The following is a 23,205-nucleotide window of genomic DNA, read 5'->3' on the forward strand; positions in this document are numbered from 1 at the left end:
GTAGTTCTGAAAGTAGCACTCACAAGCCAAATGTGGTCCCAAAAATGTTGTACTTCGTCACATATGTGCAGATATATGAACCACGTCATTCGTTTCTCTCTCTCTCTGCTGTGTCCACTGAGCCGTTGGGCCCGTCCTGCAGCCTCACTGGATAACGCTGGGCAAGCCTCTTGCTAGCTGTCACTCAAATACGAGGGGCTAATATCCACTTTGATGTCTATCCTCCTCTATTGAGTCTCTGTATGTAGCCTGTAGTGTAAGAGTCTGTCTGTGTAGCCGACCTCCCTGTCTGTGTGTCTGTCTCACGATGATGATTTTATTCATGTTGGGATAGGGATGTCTCTGCGCTGCAGTGGGTTAATGTCATCTGCTATGCTGCTATGCTGTAGGCCCACCTGTCTGCCTGCCTGTCTCTCTGTCACGATTATGATCTTGTTATTATTAGAGGAGCCAGGGACATCTCTGCAGTGTTGTGTGCTGCTGTGGTTGTTTCCATGCAGAGGTGTGTGAGATAAGATCCCACTAATAAAGGATTAGTGGGAAGGTGTAGCTAGCTTCACAAATCTATTTGAGACACGCAGGGACAAGGATGACTCTCATCTCTATCCACTGGGAACACTGGTAGAATCAATCTTGTTTCCACGTCATTTGAATGTAATTGCGCTGAACCAATGTGGAATAGACGTTTAATTGACGTCTGTGCCCAGTGGGTATTGTAACAACAGTAGGGGATTGAATTATATGTTTGTGGAAGACAACGTAATCTATTCTATGAAATAGATTCGAAACAATTTCAATTACAGATATTGTATGTTCCTAACATTGGCTTGGTCCCAGATAGAGTTGTTTGGTTATGTTTGGTGTCTCAGTTTAATCCTTTGTGACAATTACAATTAAATTATGTGTTTATAGAAGGGATTTTAAAGGCAAACTAGCTCGACTAGTGAGTTCTGCATATATGAGGTTTATGAGGGATGGGCAACTGGCCGCTCCTTTTGAAGGCCCTCGGATACACTGAACAAAAACAAAAATGTAACAGTGTTTGTTCCATGTTTCATGGCTGGAATAAAAGATTCCCGAAATGTTCCATATGCACAAAAAGCTTATTTCTCTCAAATTGTGTGCACAAATTTGTTTACTTCCCTGTTAGTGAGCATTTATCCTTTGCCAAGATAATACATCCACCTGACAGGTGTGGCATATCAAGAAGCTGATTAAACAGCATGATCATTACACAGGTGCACCTTGTGCTGGGGACAATAAAAGGCCACTCTAAAATATGCAGTTTTGTTACAAAACACAATGCCACAGATGTCTCAAGTTTTGAGGGACTGCGCAATTGGTATGCTGACTGCAGGAATGTCCACCAGCCCTGTTGCCAGAAAGTTTAATGTATCTAACATAAGCTGACTCAAATGTTGGTTTAGAGAATTTGGCAGTACGTCCAACTGGCCTCACAACCGCAGACCACGTGTTTGAAGTTGTGTGGGAGAGCGGTTTGCTGATGTCAACGTTGTGAACAGAGTGCCCCATGGTGGCGGTGGGGTTATGGTATGGGCAGGCCTAAGCTATGGACAACGAACACAATTGCATTTTATCGATGACAATTTGAATGCACAGAGATACCGTGACGAGATCCTGAGGCTCATTGTCGTGCCATTCATCCGCCACCATTACCACCATGTTTCAGCTTGATAATGCACGGCCCCATGTCACAAGGATCTGTAAACAATTCCAGTAAGCTGAACATGTCCCAGTTCTTCCATGGTCTGCATACTCAGGCCTCAATTGTTCCTTGACTAGCACCAGACATGTCACCCATTGAGCATGTTTGGGATGCTCTGGAACGATGTGTACGCGTTCCAGTTCCCCCCAATATCCTGTAACTTCATACAGATGTTGAAGAGGAGTGGGACCACATTCCACAATCAACAGCCTGATCAATTCTATGCAAATGAGAAGTGTCGTGCTGCATGAGGAAAATGGTGGTCACAACAGATACTGACTGGTTTTTCTGATATCCTTGTACGGTTAGGGGTTCCGCTAGCGGAACGTTTCGACAACATCCGGTGAAATTGCAGAGCGCGGAATTCAAAATAAATTATTAGAAATATTTAACTTTCATACGTCTGTGTCTGTGAGTATAACAGAACTTATTTGGCGAAACCCCGAGGACAAACCATCCAGGATTTATTTTTTTGAGGTGACCATGTTTTCAATATGTTTTCTATGGGAATCTAGAAACTGATTTCTATTATTTGCATATCCTAGCTTCTGGGCCTGAGTAGCAGGCAGTTTACTTTGGGCACGCTTTTCATCCAGACCTGAAAATACTGCCCCCTATCCCAAACAGGATATCTGTGACCAACAGATGCATATCTGTTTCCCCATTCATGTGAAATCCATAGATTAGGACATAATGAATTTATTTCAATTGGCTGATGTCCTTATATGAACTGTAACTCAGTAAAATCTTTGAAATTGTTGCATAATACATATATACACTACTGTTCAAAATTTGGGGGTCAGGGAGGTGACCAAGAACCCGATGGGAGAACCTTCCAGAAGGACAACAATCTCTGCAGCACTCCACTAATGAGGCCTTTATGGAAGAGTGGCCAGACGGAAGCCACTCCTCAGTTAAAGGCACATGACAGCATGCTTGGATTTAGCCAAAATGCACCTAAAGGACTCTCAGACCATGAGAAACAAGATTCTCTGGTCTGTAGAAACCAAGATTGAACTCTTTGGCCTGAATGCCAAGCGTCACATCTGGAGGAAACCTGGTACCATCCCTACAGTGAAGGATGGTGGTGGCAGTATCATGCTGTGGGTATGTTTTTCAGCGGCAGGGACTGGGAGACTAGTCAGGATTTAGGTAAAGATGAACGGAGCAAAGTACAGAAAGATCCTTGATGAAAACCTATTCCAGAGCGCTCAAGACCTTAGACTGGGGGCGAAGGTTCACCTTCCAACAGGACAATGACCCTAAGCACACAGCCAAGACATTGCAGGAGTGGCTTCGGGACAAGTCTCTGAATATCCTTGAATGGCCCAGCCAGAGCCTGGACTTGAACCCGATCAAACATCTCTGGAGAGACCTGAAAATAGCTGTGCAGTGACGCTCTCTATCCAACCTGACAGAGCTTGACAGGATCTGCAGAGAAGAATGGGAGAAACTCCTCAAGGTGTGCCAAGCTTGTAGCGTCATACCCAAGAAGACTCAAGGCTGTAATCACTGTCAAAGGTGCTAAAGTAAACTGCCTGTTACTCAGGCCCAGAAGCTAGGATATGCATAAGCTAACAGGAAAATGCTTATCCAGAGGCAGCGCTCCTAGTGGCCGGAGACTTTAATGCAGGGAAACAAATCCGTTTTACCTCATTTCTACCAGCATGTTAAATGTGCAACCAGAGGAAAAACAATTATAGACCACCTTTACTCCACACACAGAGATGCGTACTAAGCTCTCCCTTGCCCTCCATTTAGCAAATCTGACCATAATTCTATCCTCTTGATTCCTGCTTACAATCAAAAACGAAAGCAGGAAGCAACAATAAGCAGGAAGCAACAATAACTCGGTCAATAAAGAGCTTGTCAGATGATGCAGATGCTAAGCTACAGGACTGTTTTGCTAGCACAGACTGGAATATGTTTCGGGATTCTTCCAATGGCATTGAGGCGTACACCACATCAGTCACTGGCTTCATCAATAAGTGCATCGATGACGTCGTCCCCACAGTGACCGTACGTACATACCCCAACCGGAAGCCATGGATTACAGGCAACATCTACACTGAGCTAAAGGGTAGAGCTTCCGCTTTCAAGGAGCGGGACTCTAACCCGGACGCTTATAAGAAATCCTGCTATGCCCTCAGAAGAACCATCAAACAGGCAAAGTTTCAATACAGGACGAAGATTGAATCGTACTACATCGGCTCCGATGCTTGTCGGATGTGGCAGGGCTTGCAAACTATTACAGACTACAAAGGGAAGCACAGTCGCGAGCTGCCCAGTGACACAAGCCTACAAGACGAGCTGTATTACTTCTATGCTCGCTGTGAGGCAAGCAACACTGAAGCATGCATGAGAGCATCAGCTGTTCCAGATGACTATGTGATCACGCTCTCCGTAGCCGATGTGAATAAGACCTTTAAACAGGTCAACATTCAGAAGGCCGCGGGGCCAGACGGATTACCAGGGCGTGTACACTGAGCACGCACTGACCAACTGGCAAGTGTCTTCACTGACATTTTCAACCTGTCCCTGACTGAGTTTGTAATAGCAACATGTTTCAAGCAGACCACCATAGTCCCTGTGCTCAAGAACACTAAGGTAACCTGCCTAAATGACTACCGACCTGTAGTACTTACGTCTGTAGCCATGAAGTGCTTTGAAAGGGTGGTAATGGCTCACATCAACACTATTATCCCAGAAACCCTAGAACCACTCCAATTTGCATACTGCCCCAACAGATCCACAGATGATGTAATCTCTATTGCACTCCACACTGTCCTTTCCCAAAGGAACACCTACGTGAGAACGCTATTCACTGACTACAGCTCAACGTTCATCACCATAGTGCCATCAAAGCTCATCACTAAGCTAAGGACCCTGGGACTAAACACCTCCCTCTGCAACTGGATCCTGGACTTCCTGACGGGCCGCCCCCAGGTGGTAGGGGTAGGTAACAACACATCTGCCATGCTGATCCTCAACACAAGGGCCCCTCAGGGGTGCGTGCTCAGTCCCCTCTTGTATTTCCTGTTCACCCATGACTGCATGGCCAGGCACGACTCCAACACCATCATTAAGTTTTCCAACAACACAACAGTGTTGTGCCTACGCCTGATCACCGACAACAATGAAACAGCCTATAGGGAGGAGGTCAGAGACCTGGCCGTGTGGTGCCAGGATAACAACCTCACCCTCAACGTGATCAAGACAAAAGAGATGATTGTGGACTACAGGAAAAGGAGGACCGAGAATGACCCCATTCTCATCGACGGGGCCGTAGTGTATTAGGTTGAGAGCTTCACATCACCAACAAACTATCATGGTCCAAAGGGAGGTGTTTAGTCCCAGGGTCCTTACCTTAGTGATGAGCTTTGATGGCACTATCGTGCTGAACGTTGAGGAGACTGAGGGGGAATAGAAAGATTTGGCATGGGTCTTCAGATCCTCAAAACGTTCTACAACTGCATCAACGAGAGCATCCTAACTGGTTACATCACTGCCTGGTATGGCAACTGCTCAGCCTCCGTCTGCAAGGCACTACAGCGGGTAGTGCGTATGGCCCAGTACTTCACTGGGTCCTAGCTTCCTGCCATCCAGGACCTCTATACCAGCATGTGTCAGAGGAAGGCCCTAAACATTGTCAAAGACTTCAGCCACCCTAGTCATAGACTGTTCCCTCTGCTACCGCATGGCAAACGGTACCGGAGTGCCAAGTCTAGATCCAAAAGGCTTCTTAACAGCTTCTATCCCCAAGCCTTAAGCTAATCAAATGTCTACCCAGACTATTTGCATCCCCCACCCCCATTTTTACACTGCTGCTACTCTCTGGTTATTATCTATGCATAGTCATTTTAACTCTTCCTACAACATTGACTCTGTACCGGTACCCCCTGTATATAGCCTCACTACTGTTATTTTATTGTTGCTCTTTAACTATTTGTTATTTATCTATTTTTACTTCCATTTCTTAAAACTGCAATGTTGTTAAGGGCTTGTAAGTAAGCATTTCACTGTTGTATTCGGTGCATGTGACATAACATTTGATTTGATTTGATACCCTTTGACTTCCACATTTTGTTTTGTTACAGCCTGAATTCAAAATTGATTAAACAGATTCTTTGCCCACCCATCTATACACAATACCCCATAATGACAAAGTAAAACCATGTTTTTCAAAGTCTTTGCAATTTACAAATGTATCATGTTGTCAGGATGCTGAAAAGCATCCCCATAGCATGATGCTGCCACCAACATGCTTTACGGTAGGGTTGGTGTCGGTTTTCTCCAGACATAGCGCTTTGCATTCATGCCAAATAGTTACCTTTTTGTCTCATCAGACCACAGAATCTTTTGCCTTATGTTCTCAGAGTCTTTTACGTGCCTTTTGCAAACTCCAGGCATGCTGTCATGTGCTTTTTTCTCAGGAGTGGCTTCCATCTGGCGACTCTTGAAGTGCTGTAGGGACTGTTGTCCTTCTGGCAGGGTCTCCCATCTCAGCCAACGAACTCTGTAGTTCTGTCAGAGTAGTCAGTGGGTTCTTGGTCACCTCCCTGACCAAGGTCCTTCTTGCCTTGTTGCTCATTTTGATCGCACGGCCAGCTCTCGGCAGAGACTGGGTAGTTAAATGTTTTTATTTATTTACCAATGATGGAGGCCACTGTGCTCTTGGGAACTTTCAACACTCTAGAAATTGGTTTATACCCTTGCCCAGATATATGCCTCATCACAATTCTAGCTCGGAAATGTACGGACAGTTCCGTGGACTTCATGGTATAGTTTCTGCTCTGACATGCACTGTGAACTGTGGGACCTTATTTAGACAGGTGTGTTTCTTTCTAAATTATGTCCAAACATTTTAATTGGCCACAGGTGGACTCTAATCAAGTAGTGACATCTCAAAGATGATCAACAAAAATTGGATGCACCTGAGCTTAATTTGGAGAGGCATAGCAAAAGGGTGTGAATACTTTGCAAAATATTTCTAAAAACATGTTTTGATTTTGTCATGATGTGGTATTGTGTGTAGATGTGTGAGAAAAAAATAAATAAATGTAATACATTTTTTTTCAGACTGTAACACAACAAAATGTGTAATAAGTCTGTAATAAGTAATAAGGGGTATGAATAGTTTCTGAAGTCACTGAAGCACAATTCAGCTCCTAAACTACCAGGCTAGGGTATGATATCATGATTCATGAAAAAATCACACCCCAGCCCTGTAGGCCTACTGTAGGTTAGAGAGGTTTTCCAGCAAGGTGGATTGAGCCCCTGAGTACCTGCAGCCAGACAAAGTCTGTTTAGGTCCTGGGAAGTAATATACAACTTGATGCTGTTAACTCAACTGCAATGAGCATCTCGCCCTCTCTTGCGTCATGCTTCATACTCTCCCTCTCTCTCTCTCTCTCCCTCCCTCGGTTTCTTTTGTTTTGTTTTCAATTATGTCGCTGACCAGGACAGCGTAGACAAGCTGTGAAGACATCTCTGTTTTTGCCACGTAGGGTGTGAGGGAGACATTAGCAATTCAAATAGGCCAAAGTTGCTGCTTCCTGTTTTTCCCATCCTCTCTGAGTCCTGCAGGAGTATGTTGCTTCATACATGTGCTGTTTCTCTCTTACTGTGTGTAATCAAACACACAGTGACACATAAAGTAACGCTGACAGAGCGAGTAAGGCAGTGGCAGGTAGCAGGATAGAGCAGAGCACTGAGACGGTGAGACAAGCAGCCATCCTTTGAGCTAGCCCTGCTGGCAAATTTTTGCCTTCCCTTGTACTGCCACTGAATCTCCCCACAGATGAGTTGGATCACTGAGATCCAGTGATCCAACTCATCACTGAGATCTATCCGTCTGTATTTGGACTCCTTCCTCTCTCTTCCGTTCTGCTTCCTAGCATGGCCTGCTTTGTCCTTGACATGGAGGGGGGTGGATGTACAGCATGAGAGGTAGGGAAGGCTCAGGTGGGTTCTGTTAAGGATGGTGCAGTGTTGTTTTTAAACTAGGCAAGTAATTTAAGAACAAATGTATTATTCACAATGACGGCCTACCCCGGCCAAGCCCTAACCCGGACGATGCTGGGACAATTGGGCGCCGCCTTATGGGACTCCCAATCACAGCCGGTTGTGATACAGCCTGGAATCGAACCAGTCTGTAGTGACACCTCTAGCACTGAGATGCAGTGCCTTAGACCACTGCGCCACTTGGGAGTGTTACAAAACCTTCAGCTAGAAATGTTGGGTCCACTTGGCGTAGCGCAAATGACAACACCTGAATGGCACAGGGCCTGAGTGACTGAGTAACAGGGAGGATGTCCAATCACAATCCCTCACAGACTGGGGCGTGATGATTACATGTTTGTGACAGGTCCTGGAAGGTCAATGAGAGGGTCATTGGCAGAAGAGAGTACATCTGGCCCGTGTGTGTGTGTGTGTGTGTGTGTGTGTGTGTGTGTGTGTGTGTGTGTGTGTGTGTGTGTGTGTGTGTGTGTGTGTGTGTGTGTGTGTGTGTGTGTGTGTGTGTGTGTGTGTGTGTGTGTGTGTGTGTGTGTGTGTGTGTGTGTGTGTGACATGTCCTATGAGGTCAATGGAAGGGCTATTGGCAGTAGAGCTCCAGTATGTCTTGGCTTCAATACATCCACATGCTTTTTATTCAGTACATCATGGAGTCATCAGGAAGTCAGTAGAAAATAAAAGTGGAGGGCAGAACTTTGAGTGGGAGAGTGAGAAAGTGACAATTGTAATATGGGTGTGCGAGGGGGCGTGCTGCACCACTGCTGAATCAAATCAAAGTGTATTGTTCACATACACACATTTAGCAGATGTTATTGTGGGTGTAGCGAAATGCTTGTGTTCCTAGCTCCAACAGCTAAGTTAAGTATAGCTATAAGAAATCAATAAATTATATCTAGCTCAGGGCTCCAGCTATGCATTTGGTTTGCTAACTTGCTAGCTAAAGTAAGTGGCTAGATGTCAAGATCAAGCTTCTTGGTTACAGCAGAGACATTAAATCCCCTCCTGGAACAACATCCCTGTTGCCTAAATAATTTTGTGTGTCAAAAAAACACGCCCGTGGTAATACCGTATAACCCGGTATGGTACAGAAACAGTATGACGGTATGATAATCTGGATACCGCCAAACCCTAACACACACACAGACAGACACACACGCTCTCCGACACCCTGGCCCATCTGGTTTCTCCAGACTGCCTTTCTGCTGACCAAGCTTATTTTAAGACAACAACAGCGCTGATTACCAAATAATCATTGTGTTCTCTTTTGGGCTATCTTGACTTGGCCTACAGATGTAGGACCTCAATTTTAGTCAGTTTCCTACAGCAGAAAATATATATTATATGTGGATTATAATGAATGACATTTTTGTAGGCGTTTATACATTTTGTAAGGGAAAATCAAGTCTGAAAGCAACGATTAGGGTACATGTGATTGCCCCATTTTACTACGTCATGCCCGGGTCAGTGTTGTCATGCAGTTTCAGTATTTACGACGTGTTGCAGGGTTGGGGTCAATTCCATTTCAATTCCAGAAGTAAACAAAATTCCAATTGAACTTTATTAATTGAAAAGCATTGAAGATAAATGCAATTGGAATTTCAGTATACTTTCTGAATTGACTGGAGTTTTAATTAAATTGACCCCAACCCTTATGTGTTGGTATCTACAGATGTAAGATCTTAATTTGATCACCCTGGTGCAGGAGGTTTAACCCCCTAGAGTTGATGTCTGCTCCACCACGGAAATCGAATTAGCATCATGTAAAAAGCCTCTTGGGACCCGTCTGAAGTCAGTATAGCCGATCTGCCAACTTCTGTCTGTAGCGTCCGAAAAGTTTGGGCATCACACTAATATGACCCCTCTGTTCAAAGGTGAGACTTTCACTAACACGTACATATCTAGGACGCCAACAGGCCTCACAAGACTCGTCTGAAGGTCCCCTGGTACCAGTTGAAAAAATGAAGGGAAGTACATATGGAGATTGTTTAGTACCAAAAAAAATAAATCAGTGTTGCTTCCTAAGTGGACAGTTTGATTTCACAGAAGTGTGGTTGACTTGGAGTTACATTGTGTTGTTTAAGTGTTCCCTTTATTTTTTTGAGCAGTGTATATATATAATGTTTCCTGATCTTTCTTATTTCCTTTAGATATAGGACAGACACTTCAGAACAAAGTTCCTTTAGATTGTTCACTACTGTTATTCAATGTGTTAGTATAGTCTAATAGCAGTAAGGCCAAATACAATATTTCATCCCAAAAAGTTAGATTATTGTATTTTTTTTTTAAATGGCATAGACTGTAATGGGTTAAAAAGGCTTCTGAAGATTATAATTTCCACTTTGAAATTTCCGACTCAATTTTCCTTTCCGAGAAATGTATTATGCCCTACAACAATTTCCGTTAATTATAATCCACATATTTTCCTGCTGTAGCAAACTGGCTCAAATTAAGATCCTACATCTGTAGCTGTGAAAGGAATTCTGATGAAAGTTGTCTTCTATAATATATGTTGCTTGCTTAGTAGTTATTCAGCAATTATGACCACGGAATTAACGATAAGACTGTCGTGCGATATAATTTCAGATACCTTGCCTTTATAATAACAGTGAGAAGGAGGTGCAAATGTTCTGCTAGGGGCAAAACCTTTCTCGTTTTTGCTTGAATATCTTGAATTACATTAGGCCTATTTGTTTTTCCAGACCTTGACTCTACAGCATTCAACTGCATTCCAACTAGCTATTTACCCCCCCAGGGCAATAAAATAGAAAAACGAAAGGTCACCATTTTTCAACTGCCTATGGATTTTGTCAAGAATAATATGAATTTCTTAATCTGCCATTAAAACCATACCTTAAGAACCCATTAAAACTCAATTAAATGCATGCATTAGTGACTTTTAAAGCAGTTTATGGAGAAAATAAATCATATCACCTTAAAAATAGATAATAATTACCTCATCAACCCCTCGGATTGGGTCCTTCATGTTGTGGGGGACGAGGGATAAGGTTCAACAATATGTTGCATTTTACATTTTTAACAAATGGTTGATAGCTGGTTTGTCATGTGAAACTGGAACTTTGTGAATTTTCACTCAAACACTTCCAGATTTTTTGCAGACATACAGTAATTGGCACTTTGGCCAAAATGGGTAATGGAATAATGAGCCAGGAGAGAAATAATGGGTTTCCTATGCAAATGAGAACTAATTAGCAGATAGAGTGGAACTCATAGAAGTGTGAGGAGATTCTATTTTGTTCTGATCCAATGTCAGCCAATCCTTTTCTCCAGACCTGTTCTGTCACACTGTAGATTGGCTTTTATTCTAGCAGCGCCCTGGTTCGCTCTGACTAAGCAACATGATCGTTATCGTGTCTCTCTCTCTCGTTCTCTCTAGATCTCTATCTCTCTGGTTCTCTCCCTCTGTCATCTCATGTCTCCACGGTTAAATCCAGTTTATTTTGAATAGATGATATGGGTATAAGTAAAGCATGTACAGTGGGGCAAAAAAGTATTTAGTCAGCCACCAATTGTGCAAGTTCTCCCACTTAAAAAGATGAGAGAGGCCTGTAATTTTCATCATAGGTACACTTCAACTATGACAGACAAAATGAGAAAAGAAAATCCAGAAAATCACATTGTATGAATTTATTTGCAAATTATGGTGGAAAATAAGTATTTGGTCACCTACAAACAAGCAAGATTTCTGGCTCTCACAGACCTGTAACTTCTTCTTTAAGAGGCTCCTCTGTCCTCCACTCATTACCTGTATTAATGGCACCTGTTTGAACTTGTTATCAGTATAAAAGACACCTGTCCACAACCTCAAACAGTCACACTCCAAACTCCACTATGGCCAAGACCAAAGAGCTGTCAAAGGACACCAGAAACAAAATTGTAGACCTGCACCAGGCTGGGAAGACTGAATCTGCAATAGGTAAGCAGCTTGGTTTGAAGAAATCAACTGTGGGAGCAATTATTAGGAAATGGAAGACATACAAGACCACTGATAATCTCCCTCGATCTGGGGCTCCACGCAAGATCTCACCCCGTGGGGTCAAAATGATCACAAGAACGGTGAGCAAAAATCCCAGAACCACACGGGGGGACCTAGTGAATGACCTGTAGAGAGCTGGGACCAAAGTAACAAAGCCTACCATCAGTAACACACTACGCCGCCAGGGACTCAAATCCTGCAGTGCCAGACGTGTCCCCCTGCTTAAGCCAGTACATGTCCAGGCCCGTCTGAAGTTTGCTAGAGAGCATTTGGATGATCCAGAAGAAGATTGGGAGAATGTCATATGGTCAGATGAAACCAAAATGGAACTTTTTGGTAAAAACTCAACTCGTCGTGTTTGGAGGACAAAGAATGCTGAGTTGCATCCAAAGAACACCATACCTACTGTGAAGCATGGGGGTGGAAACATCATGCTTTGGGGCTGTTTTTCTGCAAAGGGACCAGGACGACTGATCCGTGTCAAGGAAAGAATGAATGAGGCCATGTATCGTGAGATTTTGAGTGAAAACCTCCTTCCATCAGCAAGGGCATTGAAGATGAAACGTGGCTGGGTCTTTCAGCATGACAATGATCCCAAACACACCGCCCGGGCAACGAAGGAGTGGCTTCGTAAGAAGCATTTCAAGGTCCTGGAGTGGCCTAGCCAGTCTCCAGATCTCAACCCCATAGAAAATCTTTGGAGGGAGTTGAAAGTCCGTGTTGCCCAGCAACAGCCCCAAAACATCACTGCTCTAGAGGAGATCTGCATGGAGGAATGGGCCAAAATACCAGCAACAGTGTGTGAAAACCTTGTGAAGACCTACAGAAAACGTTTGACCTCTGTCATTGCCAACAAAGGGTATGTAACAAAGTATTGAGATAAACTTTTGTTATTGACCAAATACTTATTTTCCACCATAATTTGCAAATAAATTCATTAAAAATCCTACAATGTGATTTTCAGGATTCTTTTTTCTCATTTTGTCTGTCATAGTTGAAGTGTACCTATGATGAAAATTACAGGCCTCTCTCATCTTTTTAAGTGGGAGAACTTGCACAATTGGTGGCTGACTAAATACTTTTTTGCCCCACTGTATAGTGTGGATGGGGGTTCAACTGTAACTAAAAAATATTTTTTAAAGGAAAATGCTTTACGTGTTAATTTAATAACATTTCTGACTGGAAGTGTTAAACTGGAAGTGTTAGAAATCGTGGACTCACTGTTAAGTTTAAATAAACAGTTCTTTGATCATTGCATGCTTTGAAATTTGCAATTATTGTGCCTAGTGCGTTGGCTTGGCTATGCCCTCTTCTAAACGTATTCCCCCTACGTACAGCAACCTTACATTTTTTTCCATTTCACTGTGGTCTGTTTGCTTTGGATGATGTTCATGACAAATAATGAATACCCCAACATCTGTGAATTACACTTTTACACCGTGTTGTAAAGTGATTGAAATTCTCCTGTGGCCAAAATGGCTGCGGCTCTCCTCTCTACTACTGCTTTAAAATTTGATTTTTGGATAGTTGTAGTATGCTTGCGCTCTAACCACAATTTGAAGTATTTTCTGGACTGTTGAAAGGGTGCTCAGTCTTAGGAATGTAAAATTGAAATACTGAGCTTCAGGTTAGTAACTTAATTCCTTTGAATAATGGGTAATATGTCGCGTTTCGGATCAATCATCTTTGTCCCAGAACTATTAATATTTGAATCCTTGTATCTTAACATATTTTTTCCCCCTTCTCTGTCTCCAGATCTTCCATATGACCTACGACCTGGCCAGTGCTGTGGTAAGAATATTTAATCTGATAGGGATGATGCTACTGCTCTGCCACTGGGACGGTTGTCTACAGTTCCTGGTTCCCCTCCTACAAGATTTCCCCCAAGATTGCTGGGTGTCGCTAAATGGTATGGTTGTAAGTATTATACCCTACCTCTTGTTTGTTTCTTTCATAGTTGGAAATGTTAAAACATTGGTACCAGTTGGAATCACTTTCAAAAGGTAGGTAGCATAATGGTAACCACATATAACATATGGATTTGCATTAGTATACACATCAAAAAGTCCCAAATGCAAACCTCTTTTCTATTTTGAGTTATTACATTTTTAACATATTACATTGTTACTTAACGATGAAAGCTCCTTAAATCTCTTAAATCAATCAGAGACGATTACTGCTGTCAGGCAGCACTGCCGCAAAAAAAATGTTGGCTCTTAGATGGCAATCACCTCACTCTCTCACAATTTGTTACTATTAGAAGTTATAACTTTAGAATTATCGACAGCGAGAAGGTGCAAGTCAAGGAATAATTGAGTCCTGGACAAATATACTTGACTCTGTAAAGAATAATCTCAGCTAAAGCATAAAACCGATCAGAGTTCTGAAAAATGATGAAGTTATGTCAGGAAATGTTTTTGTGGGGTATGACGTTATATGGAGGACCTGGCAAGCCAGCTTATTCCCTATTATGTATTGTCCAACAGAAATAACTTAAAATGTGGGAACTTCAAAATGGCAATCACCTCACTCTCTCCCAATTCGTTACTATTAGAAGTTATAACAGATTTATCGACACGGAGAATAAATGGGGCAAGTCAAGGAATAATTGAGGCCTGGACAAATATACTTGACTCTGAAAAGAATAAGTTAGGTATGACACTACAAGCTTTGCACACCTGTATTTGGAGAGATTCTCCCATCGTCTCTGCAGATCCTCTCAAGCTCTGTCTGGTTGGATGGGGAGCGTCGCTACACAGCTATTTTCAGATCTCAGCCAGAGCCAGACTCAAGGGCATTCAGAGACTTGTCCCAAAACCACTCCTGCATTGTCTTCGCTGTTTGCTTACAGTCGTTGTCCTGTTGGAAGGTGAACCTTTGCCCCAGTCTGATGTCCTGAAACTTCTCGTTTTTATCAAGGATCTCTCCATACTTTGCTCCGTTCATCTTTCCCTCGATCCTGACTAGTCTCCCAGTCCCTGCCGCTGAAAAACATCCCCACAGCATGATGTTGCCACCACCATGCTTCACTGTAGGGATGGTATTGGCGATGTGATGAGTGGTGCCTGGTTTCCTACAGATGTGACGCTTGGCATTCAGGCCAAAGAGTTCAATCTTGATTTCATCAGACAAGAGAATCTTGTTTCTCATGGTCTGAGAGTCCTTTAGGTGCCTTTTGGCTAACTCCAAGCAGGCTGTTGTGCTTTTTACTGAGGAGTGGCTTCCATCTGTTAAATCTACAATAAAGGCCTGATTGGTGGAGTGCTGCAGAGATGGTTGTCCTTCTGGAAGGTTCTCACATCTCCACAGAGGAACTCTGGAGCTCTGTCAAAGTGACCATCGGGTTTTGGTCCCGAACCCGAACTGACACTCGAACGGCAACAGTCCAGTGGATGATTTCAGCAGTGTGTTATGAGCATACTCTCAACAGATGTGGAACTTGCTCCAGTTGCTGGCCTGGGTGGAGACGAAACAGCGGAGGAACTTCTCCAGCTCCTGGTTGGCCCGCTCCGTTTGCCCATTCGACTGTGGGTGGAACCCTGAGGAGAGACTCACCATCAGGGAGCAGAAGGCTTTCCAATACTGTGTGACGAACTGGGGCCCACGATCCGAGACAATGTCCTGAGGAAGTCTGTGTAGTTGAAAGACATGGGTAGTCATGAGATCAGCGGTCTCCTTCACTGAGGGCAACTTGGGTAAGGCGATGAAATGGGCTGCCTTGGAAAACCAATCGACAACCACCAGGATAGTGGTAAGCCCTTGGCATGGGGGTAACCCTGTGATAAAGTCTATGGACAGGTGGGACCAGGGCCGGCTAGGGATGGGCAGAGGTTGGAGCAACCCAGCCCATCGCGACCATGAGGACTTGCTTTGGGCACAGGTGGAGCAGGCCGTAACGAAGGATCTCACATCCTCAATCATGTTGGGCCACCAGAATTTCCGCCTCAGGAATTCCAGTGTCTGATTAACTCCTGAATGACCAATTAATTTAGAGGAGTGTCCCCATTGTAGTACTCGGGATCGGGCTGATCGTGGAACATGATCGTTGACCCCGGCCGGAGTCAGGTTCTTGGGTCTGGGCTTGTTGGACCGTGGTCTCAATACTCATATCACGGGGGCCACAATGCGGGAGCTGGGGATGGGCTCGGAGTCCCTCTCCTCATTAGAGACATCGTGTTGGTGTCTGTTTTCTGATTCTTGGATCCCGGGCGATAGGCTACGGTGAACCTGTTAAAGAACAGAGCCCAGCTAGCCTGGCGAGCGTTCAACATCTTGGCATCTTGAATGGAGACCAAGTTCTTATGGTTCGTCCAGATCACGAAAGGATGAGGTTCCCCCTCCAACCACTGTCTCCACCCCTCAAGGGCCCACTTAACCTCTACCGCTTCTCTCTCCCGGATCCGGGATCCTCCTCATCAAAAAAGCTGACTAGCATAGCCTAGCCTAACGTGCCAGGGATATCATATAATATAATTTCATGAAATCACAAGTCCAATACAGCAAATGAAAGATAAACATCTTGTGAATCCAGCCATCATTTCCGATTTTTAAAATGTTTTACAGCGAAAACACAATATATATTTATATTAGCTCACCACAATAGCCAAACACACAACGCCATGTTTTCACCATGTTTCTACCGCAAAGGTAGCTTTCACAAAACCCACAAATAGAGATAAAATTAATCACCAACCTTTGAACAACTTCATCAGATGACAGTCTTATAACATGTTATACAATACATTTATGTTTTGTTCGAAAATATGCATATTTGAGGTATAAATCATAGTTTTACATTGCAGCTACCATCAAAAATATCACCAAAGCAGCCAGAATAATTACAGAGAGCAACGTGAAATACCTAAATACTCATCATAAAATATTTATGAAAAATACATGGTGTACAGCAAATGAAAGATAAACATCTTGTGAATCCAGCCATCATTTCCGATTTTTTAAATGTTTTACAGCTAAAACACAATATATATTTATATTAGCTTACCACAATAGCCAAACACACAACGTAATTTATTCACCACAAAGGTAGCTTTCACAAAACCCACAAATAGAGATAAAATTAATCACTAACCTTGAACAACTTCATCAGATGACAGTCTTATAACATCATGTTATACAATACATTTATGTTTTGTTCGAAAATGTGCATATTTGAGGTACAAATCCTGGTTTTACATTGTGAATACGTAGCCATGATGCACCAAATTGTCCGGAGATATTTTGGACAGTCACGTAATCTAACCAAAGAACTCATCATAAACTTTACTAAAAAATACATGTTTTACAGCAAATGAAAGATACACTGGTTCTTAATGCAACCGCTGTGTTATATTTAAAAAAATAACTTTAGTACAACATACAGCATGCAATATTGTGAGACAGCGCTCACCAATTCTCCGCCTTGTTGGAGCCAACACAAACCACCTAAATACGAAATAACATCATAAATATTCTCTTACTTTTGATGATCTTCCATCAGAATGTTGTGCAAGGAGTCCTAGTTCCAGAATATATCGTTGTTTTGTTTTAGAATGTCCATTTCTTCTGTCGAATTAGCAACTTTGGCTAGCCATGTGGAGGGCACATGTCCAAGAAATCTTTGCGCCTGGAACGAAAAATTCCAAAAGTCCCAATAAACGTAGAATAAACTGGTCAAACTCGGTTGAAAATCCTACTTTGATGTTTTTCTCATATGTATCCAATAAAATCAGAGCCGGAGCATTTCGTCGTGTATACCTAACGCTTTTCAGAAGACAATGTGAGGTTCTCTGGTGTGCAGTTGAATACTGACAAAAGAGCGGACCTGTCACTCCAAAAGCTCTCATTCGGTCTCACATCAAGCTAGACACCCCATTCAACATTCTACTGCCTGTTGACATCTAGTGGAAGGCGTATGAAGTGCATACAGATCCATAAATATAAGCCAGTTGAATAGGCAGGCCCTGACACAGAGCCCCATTTTCAGAATTTTCACTTCCTATTTGGAAGTTTGCTGCCAAATGAGTTCTGTTTTACTCACAGATATAATTCAAACAGTTTTAGAAACTTCAGAGTGTTTTCTATCCAATAGTAATAATAATAATATGCATATTGTATGATCTAGAACAGAGTACGAGGCCGTTTAATTTGGGCCGTTTAATTTGAAAATAGCGCCCCCTATTAAGAAGAAGTTTTAACAGCCAAGAGCTCCCGGTTGAATACATGGTAGATGCGCTCCACTGGTGAGAACGGCACATGCATGCAGTTTCTTGTCCCCCTCTTTCCGCTGTGAATGGACCGCCCCTGCTACGGTGTTATAAGCATCCATCTCTACCACGAAGGGACCGGTAGGATCAGGTTGGACGAGGATGGGTCCGGAGGTGAAACGCCCCTTGAGCTCCACGACTGTCAGCATCAGGGGTCCAGCAAAAACATTTCTTGGACTTCCAGGTTAGGGCCGTGACAGGCGCTGCCACCGCACCAAAGTTGCATATAAAACGCCTATAAAATGAGTACACCCAAGGAACAGCTGGACTTGATTGTGTGAGGCGGGACCGTGCCAGCCACCCTCACCTTTACAGGGTCCATTTGGATGCCGGTGGTAGAGATAATGTGCCCAGGAAAGAAACTTGGGCTACATGGAACTCACACTTCTCCATCTTCATGTATTGTTGACTCTGCAGGAGGCATCTCAGGTCTTAGCGGACATGCAGATGTGTTCCAGAAGGGTTTTTGAGAAGATCAGGGTGTCGTTGAGGTAAACAAAGATGACCCGATTCAACATACCCCTAAGCATGTCATTGACCAATGCTTGGAAGACTGTCGATAATCTGAAGGGCATGACTAAATACTCATAGTGGCCACCCAGGGTGTTAAAGGCAGTCTTCCATTCATCTCCCTCCCTGAATCTCACCAGATTGTAAGCGTTGCGGAGGTCCAGTTTGGTGAAGAATTGAGCCCAATGGGCCAACACCAATGCGGCAGACATCAGGGGTAGGGGGTAACGATTCTTAATCGTAATCCTGTCCAGCCCACTGTAATCGATGCAGGGACGAAGACCTCCATTCTTCTTTCCCACGAAGAAGAAGCCTGCACCAGCTGGGGATGTAGAGGAGTGAATGAAACCTGCCTCCAGCAATTCCCGGATGTAACTGTCCATGACTGCGGCTTCAGAGTTTGAGAGGGAGTACAGGCGGCCCTGGGGAGGAGGGGAGCCGGGTAGGACTTCTATGGCGCAGTCGTATGGATGATGAGGAAGGAATGGGCGGATTGCCTCCTACTGAAGGCCTCCCAGAGGTCAAAGTACTCGGGAGGTAGAGCAGAAACGTCTTGGTCTTCAATGGATGCTGGGGAACACGGCGAGGCTCTTGGTGGGGGTCTTAGGCATTTAGACTCACAGTTCTTACCCCTGTCTAGTAGGTGTCCCGTGGACCAGGAGAATAGTGGGTTATGTAGCACTAGCCAGGGGTACCCTAGGATAAGGTGGTCCTCAGGAGAAGTGATCAAAAGAAAACTAAGAGTCTCTGAGTGGTTCACCCAAACCTGCAGTAGAATGGGTTTGGTCTGATATTCCACCATGCCGGAGCCGATGGGGCGTCCATCGAGGGCTTGAATCTGTAGAGGGATGAGACATTTCATGCAGGGGATTTGTAATTCTCTGGCAAAGTCTTGGTGAATGAAATGATCCGCGGCCTTGTAGTCCAAGAAGGCTTGAACTTGGTGCTGACGGTTGTCACAATGGAGGGTTGCGGATAGTGTCTGATGGTGGCCTGGTAGCTGGGGTGTAATTTCACAGCTCGTCAGGGTCTCCCCTTGTCCTGGTGAGCCCCGGCGTTTCCTGTCAACTCTGGGCATGTAGAACGATATGTCCGAGACCTCCGCAGTAGAGGCAGCAGCATGCGTCGCGCATGCGCCTGCCACATTCCTGTGAGCTCAGACTCTCATGACACAAGGCAAGACCCAGATGCAGACACTGGAGGCAGATGGTTGGAGTCTAAGATGTTTAACAATCCAAAAAGGAGTAGGCAAGAGAATGGTTGCGGACAGGAAAAAGGTCAAAACCAGTTCAGAGTCCAGGAGGTACAGAGTGGCAGACAGGCTTGAGGTCAAGGCAGGCAGAATGGTCAGGCAGGTGTGTACAGAGTCCAGAAACAGGCAAGGGTCAAAACTAGGAGGACTAGAAAAAGGAGAATAGCAAAGGCAGGAGAACAGGAAAAAACACTGGTTGACTTGGAAACAGACAAGACGAACTGGCACAGAGAGACAGGAAACACAGGGATAAATACACTGGGGAAAACAAGCGACACCTGGAGGGGGTGGAGACAATAACAAGGATAGTTGAAACAGATCAGGGTGTGACACAGACGTGTGCGTCCCAGCTGCCTGGGCTCCTCAATGCTGGGATTGGGGGACTTGGGGTGCTCTGGAAATCGGGATACGGGGTGCTGTCAAAAAGGTGATGTTTCACACATTCTCGGATGTGGTTGTCAATCCTGATGGCCAGCATTATCAGGGACTCGAGGTTCTGTCCTAGTTCCCGAGCGGCCAGTTTATCCTTTTTGGAGTTAAAACAGACCCTGGTGGAAAGCAGTGACCTGGTCCTCAGTATTCCACCGACTCTCGGCGGCGGAGGTTGAACAGTAGGAATTCCGCTTCTCATCCACCGACTGGGTGGGTGAAGACTCGTCGCAGCTCGGCAGTGAAGGCTAATATGAAGCTGCAGGATGGTGGCTGCTGTTCCTACACCGCCGTTGCCCATGCCGGGGCCTTGCCCTAGAGTAGAGAAATGATGTAGGCGATCATAGCCCGATCGGTGGAACGAGGAGGACTGTAGCTCGAACACCAGAGAGCACTGAGTGAGGAACCCCTTAATTCCTTCAGAGTGGTCATCATAGTGCTCGGGAGCTGAGATCTTGGTTTCCCGGTGCATGTTCCCTGGGGGAACTACGGCGATGCCTGTAGCACTGGATGATGAGGCTCCTCCTGGGTTAGGGTTGGGCCGTGGTTGGAGGGAATCGGTAAGTGCCCGGAGGGTCTCTGATATTTGGGAGAGTTGTTCTTGCTGCTGCCCCAGCAGTGCTCCTTGTTGGGTTATAGCATTCTGGATCCAGGTGATCTCACTGGGTCCATGTTGATGCAGAAGCTTGCTGTGATGTGGTGAGGTTGGACCCAGGTGCAGAGAATAGACCAAAACTAACAATTCAAGCTTCTGCAAAGGACAAGAGGAAACACACCTCTTTGAACAGGGAAATCGTAATGAGTAAATAGGACACACGAGTGTCGTTAACGTTTCTAGGACGGTCTATGCCACCCTCTGGTGACAGGTGGAACCATGACACACTCCACAATACTAACCTAATTGGCAGAGTGAAAAGAAGGAAGGTTGTACATAATAAAATATGCCAAACCACGCATCCTGTTTGCAACAAGGCAGGCACTAAAGTAATACTTTAAAAAATGTGGCAAAGCAATTCACTTCGTGTTCTGAATACAAAGTGTTATATTTTGGGCAAATCCAATACAACATTACTGAGTACCACTCTTCATATTTTCAAACGTAGTTGTGGCTGTATAATGTTATGGTTATGCTTGTAATTGTTAAGGACTGGGGACTTTTTCAGTTCAAAAAAGAAAGACAATGGAGCTAAGCACAGGCAAAATCCTAGAGGGAAACCTGATTCAGTCTGCTTTCCACCAGACACTGGGAGATGATTTCACCTTTCAGCAGGACAATAACCTAACACACAAGGCTAAATCTACACTGGAGTTGCTTACCAAGAAGACAGTGAATGTTCCTAAATGGCAGAGTTTTGACTTAAATCTACTTGAGCATCTATGGCAGACCTGAAAATGGTTGGTGACCATTGCTAGACAACCATTTTCAGGTCTTGCCATAGATGCTCAATGGTTGTCAATGGTTGTCTAGCAATGGTCAACAACCAATTTGACAGAATTTTTTAAAGAATAATGGGCAAATGTTATACAATCCAGGTGTGGAAAGCTCTTAGTCTTACCCAGAAAGGTGTGTCTACAAAGTATTGACTCAGGGGTGTAATAATTATGTAAATGAGGGGTGTAATAATTATGTAAATGAGATATTTCTGCATTTAATTTAATACATTTGCACAAATGTCTAAAAACATGTTTCCATCTGTCATTATGGGGTATTGTGTGTAGATGGGTTAGAGTTTTTTATTTATTTAATCCATTTTGAATTCAGGCTGTAACACAACAAAATGTGGAATAAATGAAGGGGTATGAGTTCTTTCTGAAAGCACTGTATATGTGACCGGTTGTCACGTTCCTGACCTTATTTCCCTTGTTTTGTCTTTATTTGGTATGGTCAGGGCGTGAGTTGGGGTGGGCAGTCTATGTTATTTGTTTCTATGTTTAGGTTTGTTCGTTTGGCCTAATATGGTTCTCAATCAGAGGCAGGTGTTTGTCATTGTCTCTGATTGGGAACCATATTAGGGTAGGCTGTTTTCAATGTTTGTTTGTGGGTGATTGTTCCCGTGTCTGTTTGTTCGCCACACGGTACTGTTTTCGTTCGTTTGTTCACGTCGTTTATTGTTTTGTATTTTGTCAAGTGTTTTTCGTCTTCGTTGCTATAATTAAAATATGTATTCAAACCACGCTGCGCTTTGGTCCGATCCTTGCTCCTCCTCAGACGAGGAGGAAGACGAGCGTTACACTGGTCTTATGTACAGTAGTAAAATTTGAAATTGTGTTTTTTACATTGGATAAAAGTAGACTCAGAGCTACAAAATGGTATATCATACACTACAGTTGAGGAACAATGGGAAAGTAATTTTGCTTTGAAAGTTGATAAACTTGTAAACTCACTTTTGAGAAATTGGCCTTTGAATCTGTTGGTACTACTACGGGAGAGCCCTTCTTTGTGTACACCCATTCAGCATCGTTCACACCCTCTTAAGCTTTATCCCCACCCATCTCTTTAAGGGTTGATCCGAGCGTTGTGTACTAACAACAGAGTCAAGCACCCAAGTTAACTTGCTAGCTACTTCCAGAAACAAATTACAGTGCCTAGTTAAATAAATAAAAACTCACAAAACATTACTTGCCCTAGCAGCTGGTTAGGCTGTTATGTTATCCTGAGCGTTGGTGACTGCAACTGTGCTGTCAGATTTTGAATTTAACAACGAACAATGTGTCGCTCTCGGAGCACACACCGGACACTCTGGCCGATGAGTAGGGTTGATCCAAACGTTCTGACCTCACAACGGCAATCAAGCACCCAAGCTAACTGGCTAACATTGGCTAGCTTGCTAGCTACTTCCAGAAACACATAATGAGAGAACACCCCACTCTGACCATTTTACTCGCCCTAGCAGAGCTGGTTAGGCAGTTATGTTTTCCAGAGCGTTGGTGACTGCAAGTGTGCTGCTATCAACAATTGAATTACGCTTATTTACCGACGTTACCTGACACCGGCCATATTCAACGGGTGTTGAGC

At 44.0% G+C, this 23,205-nt stretch overlaps 1 protein-coding gene across 1 annotated transcript in view; it reads left to right on the top strand.

Annotated features, from left to right (window-relative positions):
• The window catches only part of LOC139543486 (potassium/sodium hyperpolarization-activated cyclic nucleotide-gated channel 1-like), a 202,446-nt gene that overhangs the window by 66,726 nt on the left and 112,515 nt on the right, over window positions 1–23,205 (top strand). The window contains exon 3 of the mRNA XM_071349592.1: window positions 13,491–13,652. Within this exon, the coding sequence (XP_071205693.1) occupies window positions 13,491–13,652 (162 nt within the window). The remainder of the gene's footprint in view (window positions 1–13,490; window positions 13,653–23,205) is intronic.

The sequence above is a fragment of the Salvelinus alpinus genome, chromosome 18 (genome assembly GCF_045679555.1).
Source record: "Salvelinus alpinus chromosome 18, SLU_Salpinus.1, whole genome shotgun sequence".
NCBI lineage: Eukaryota > Metazoa > Chordata > Actinopteri > Salmoniformes > Salmonidae > Salvelinus > Salvelinus alpinus.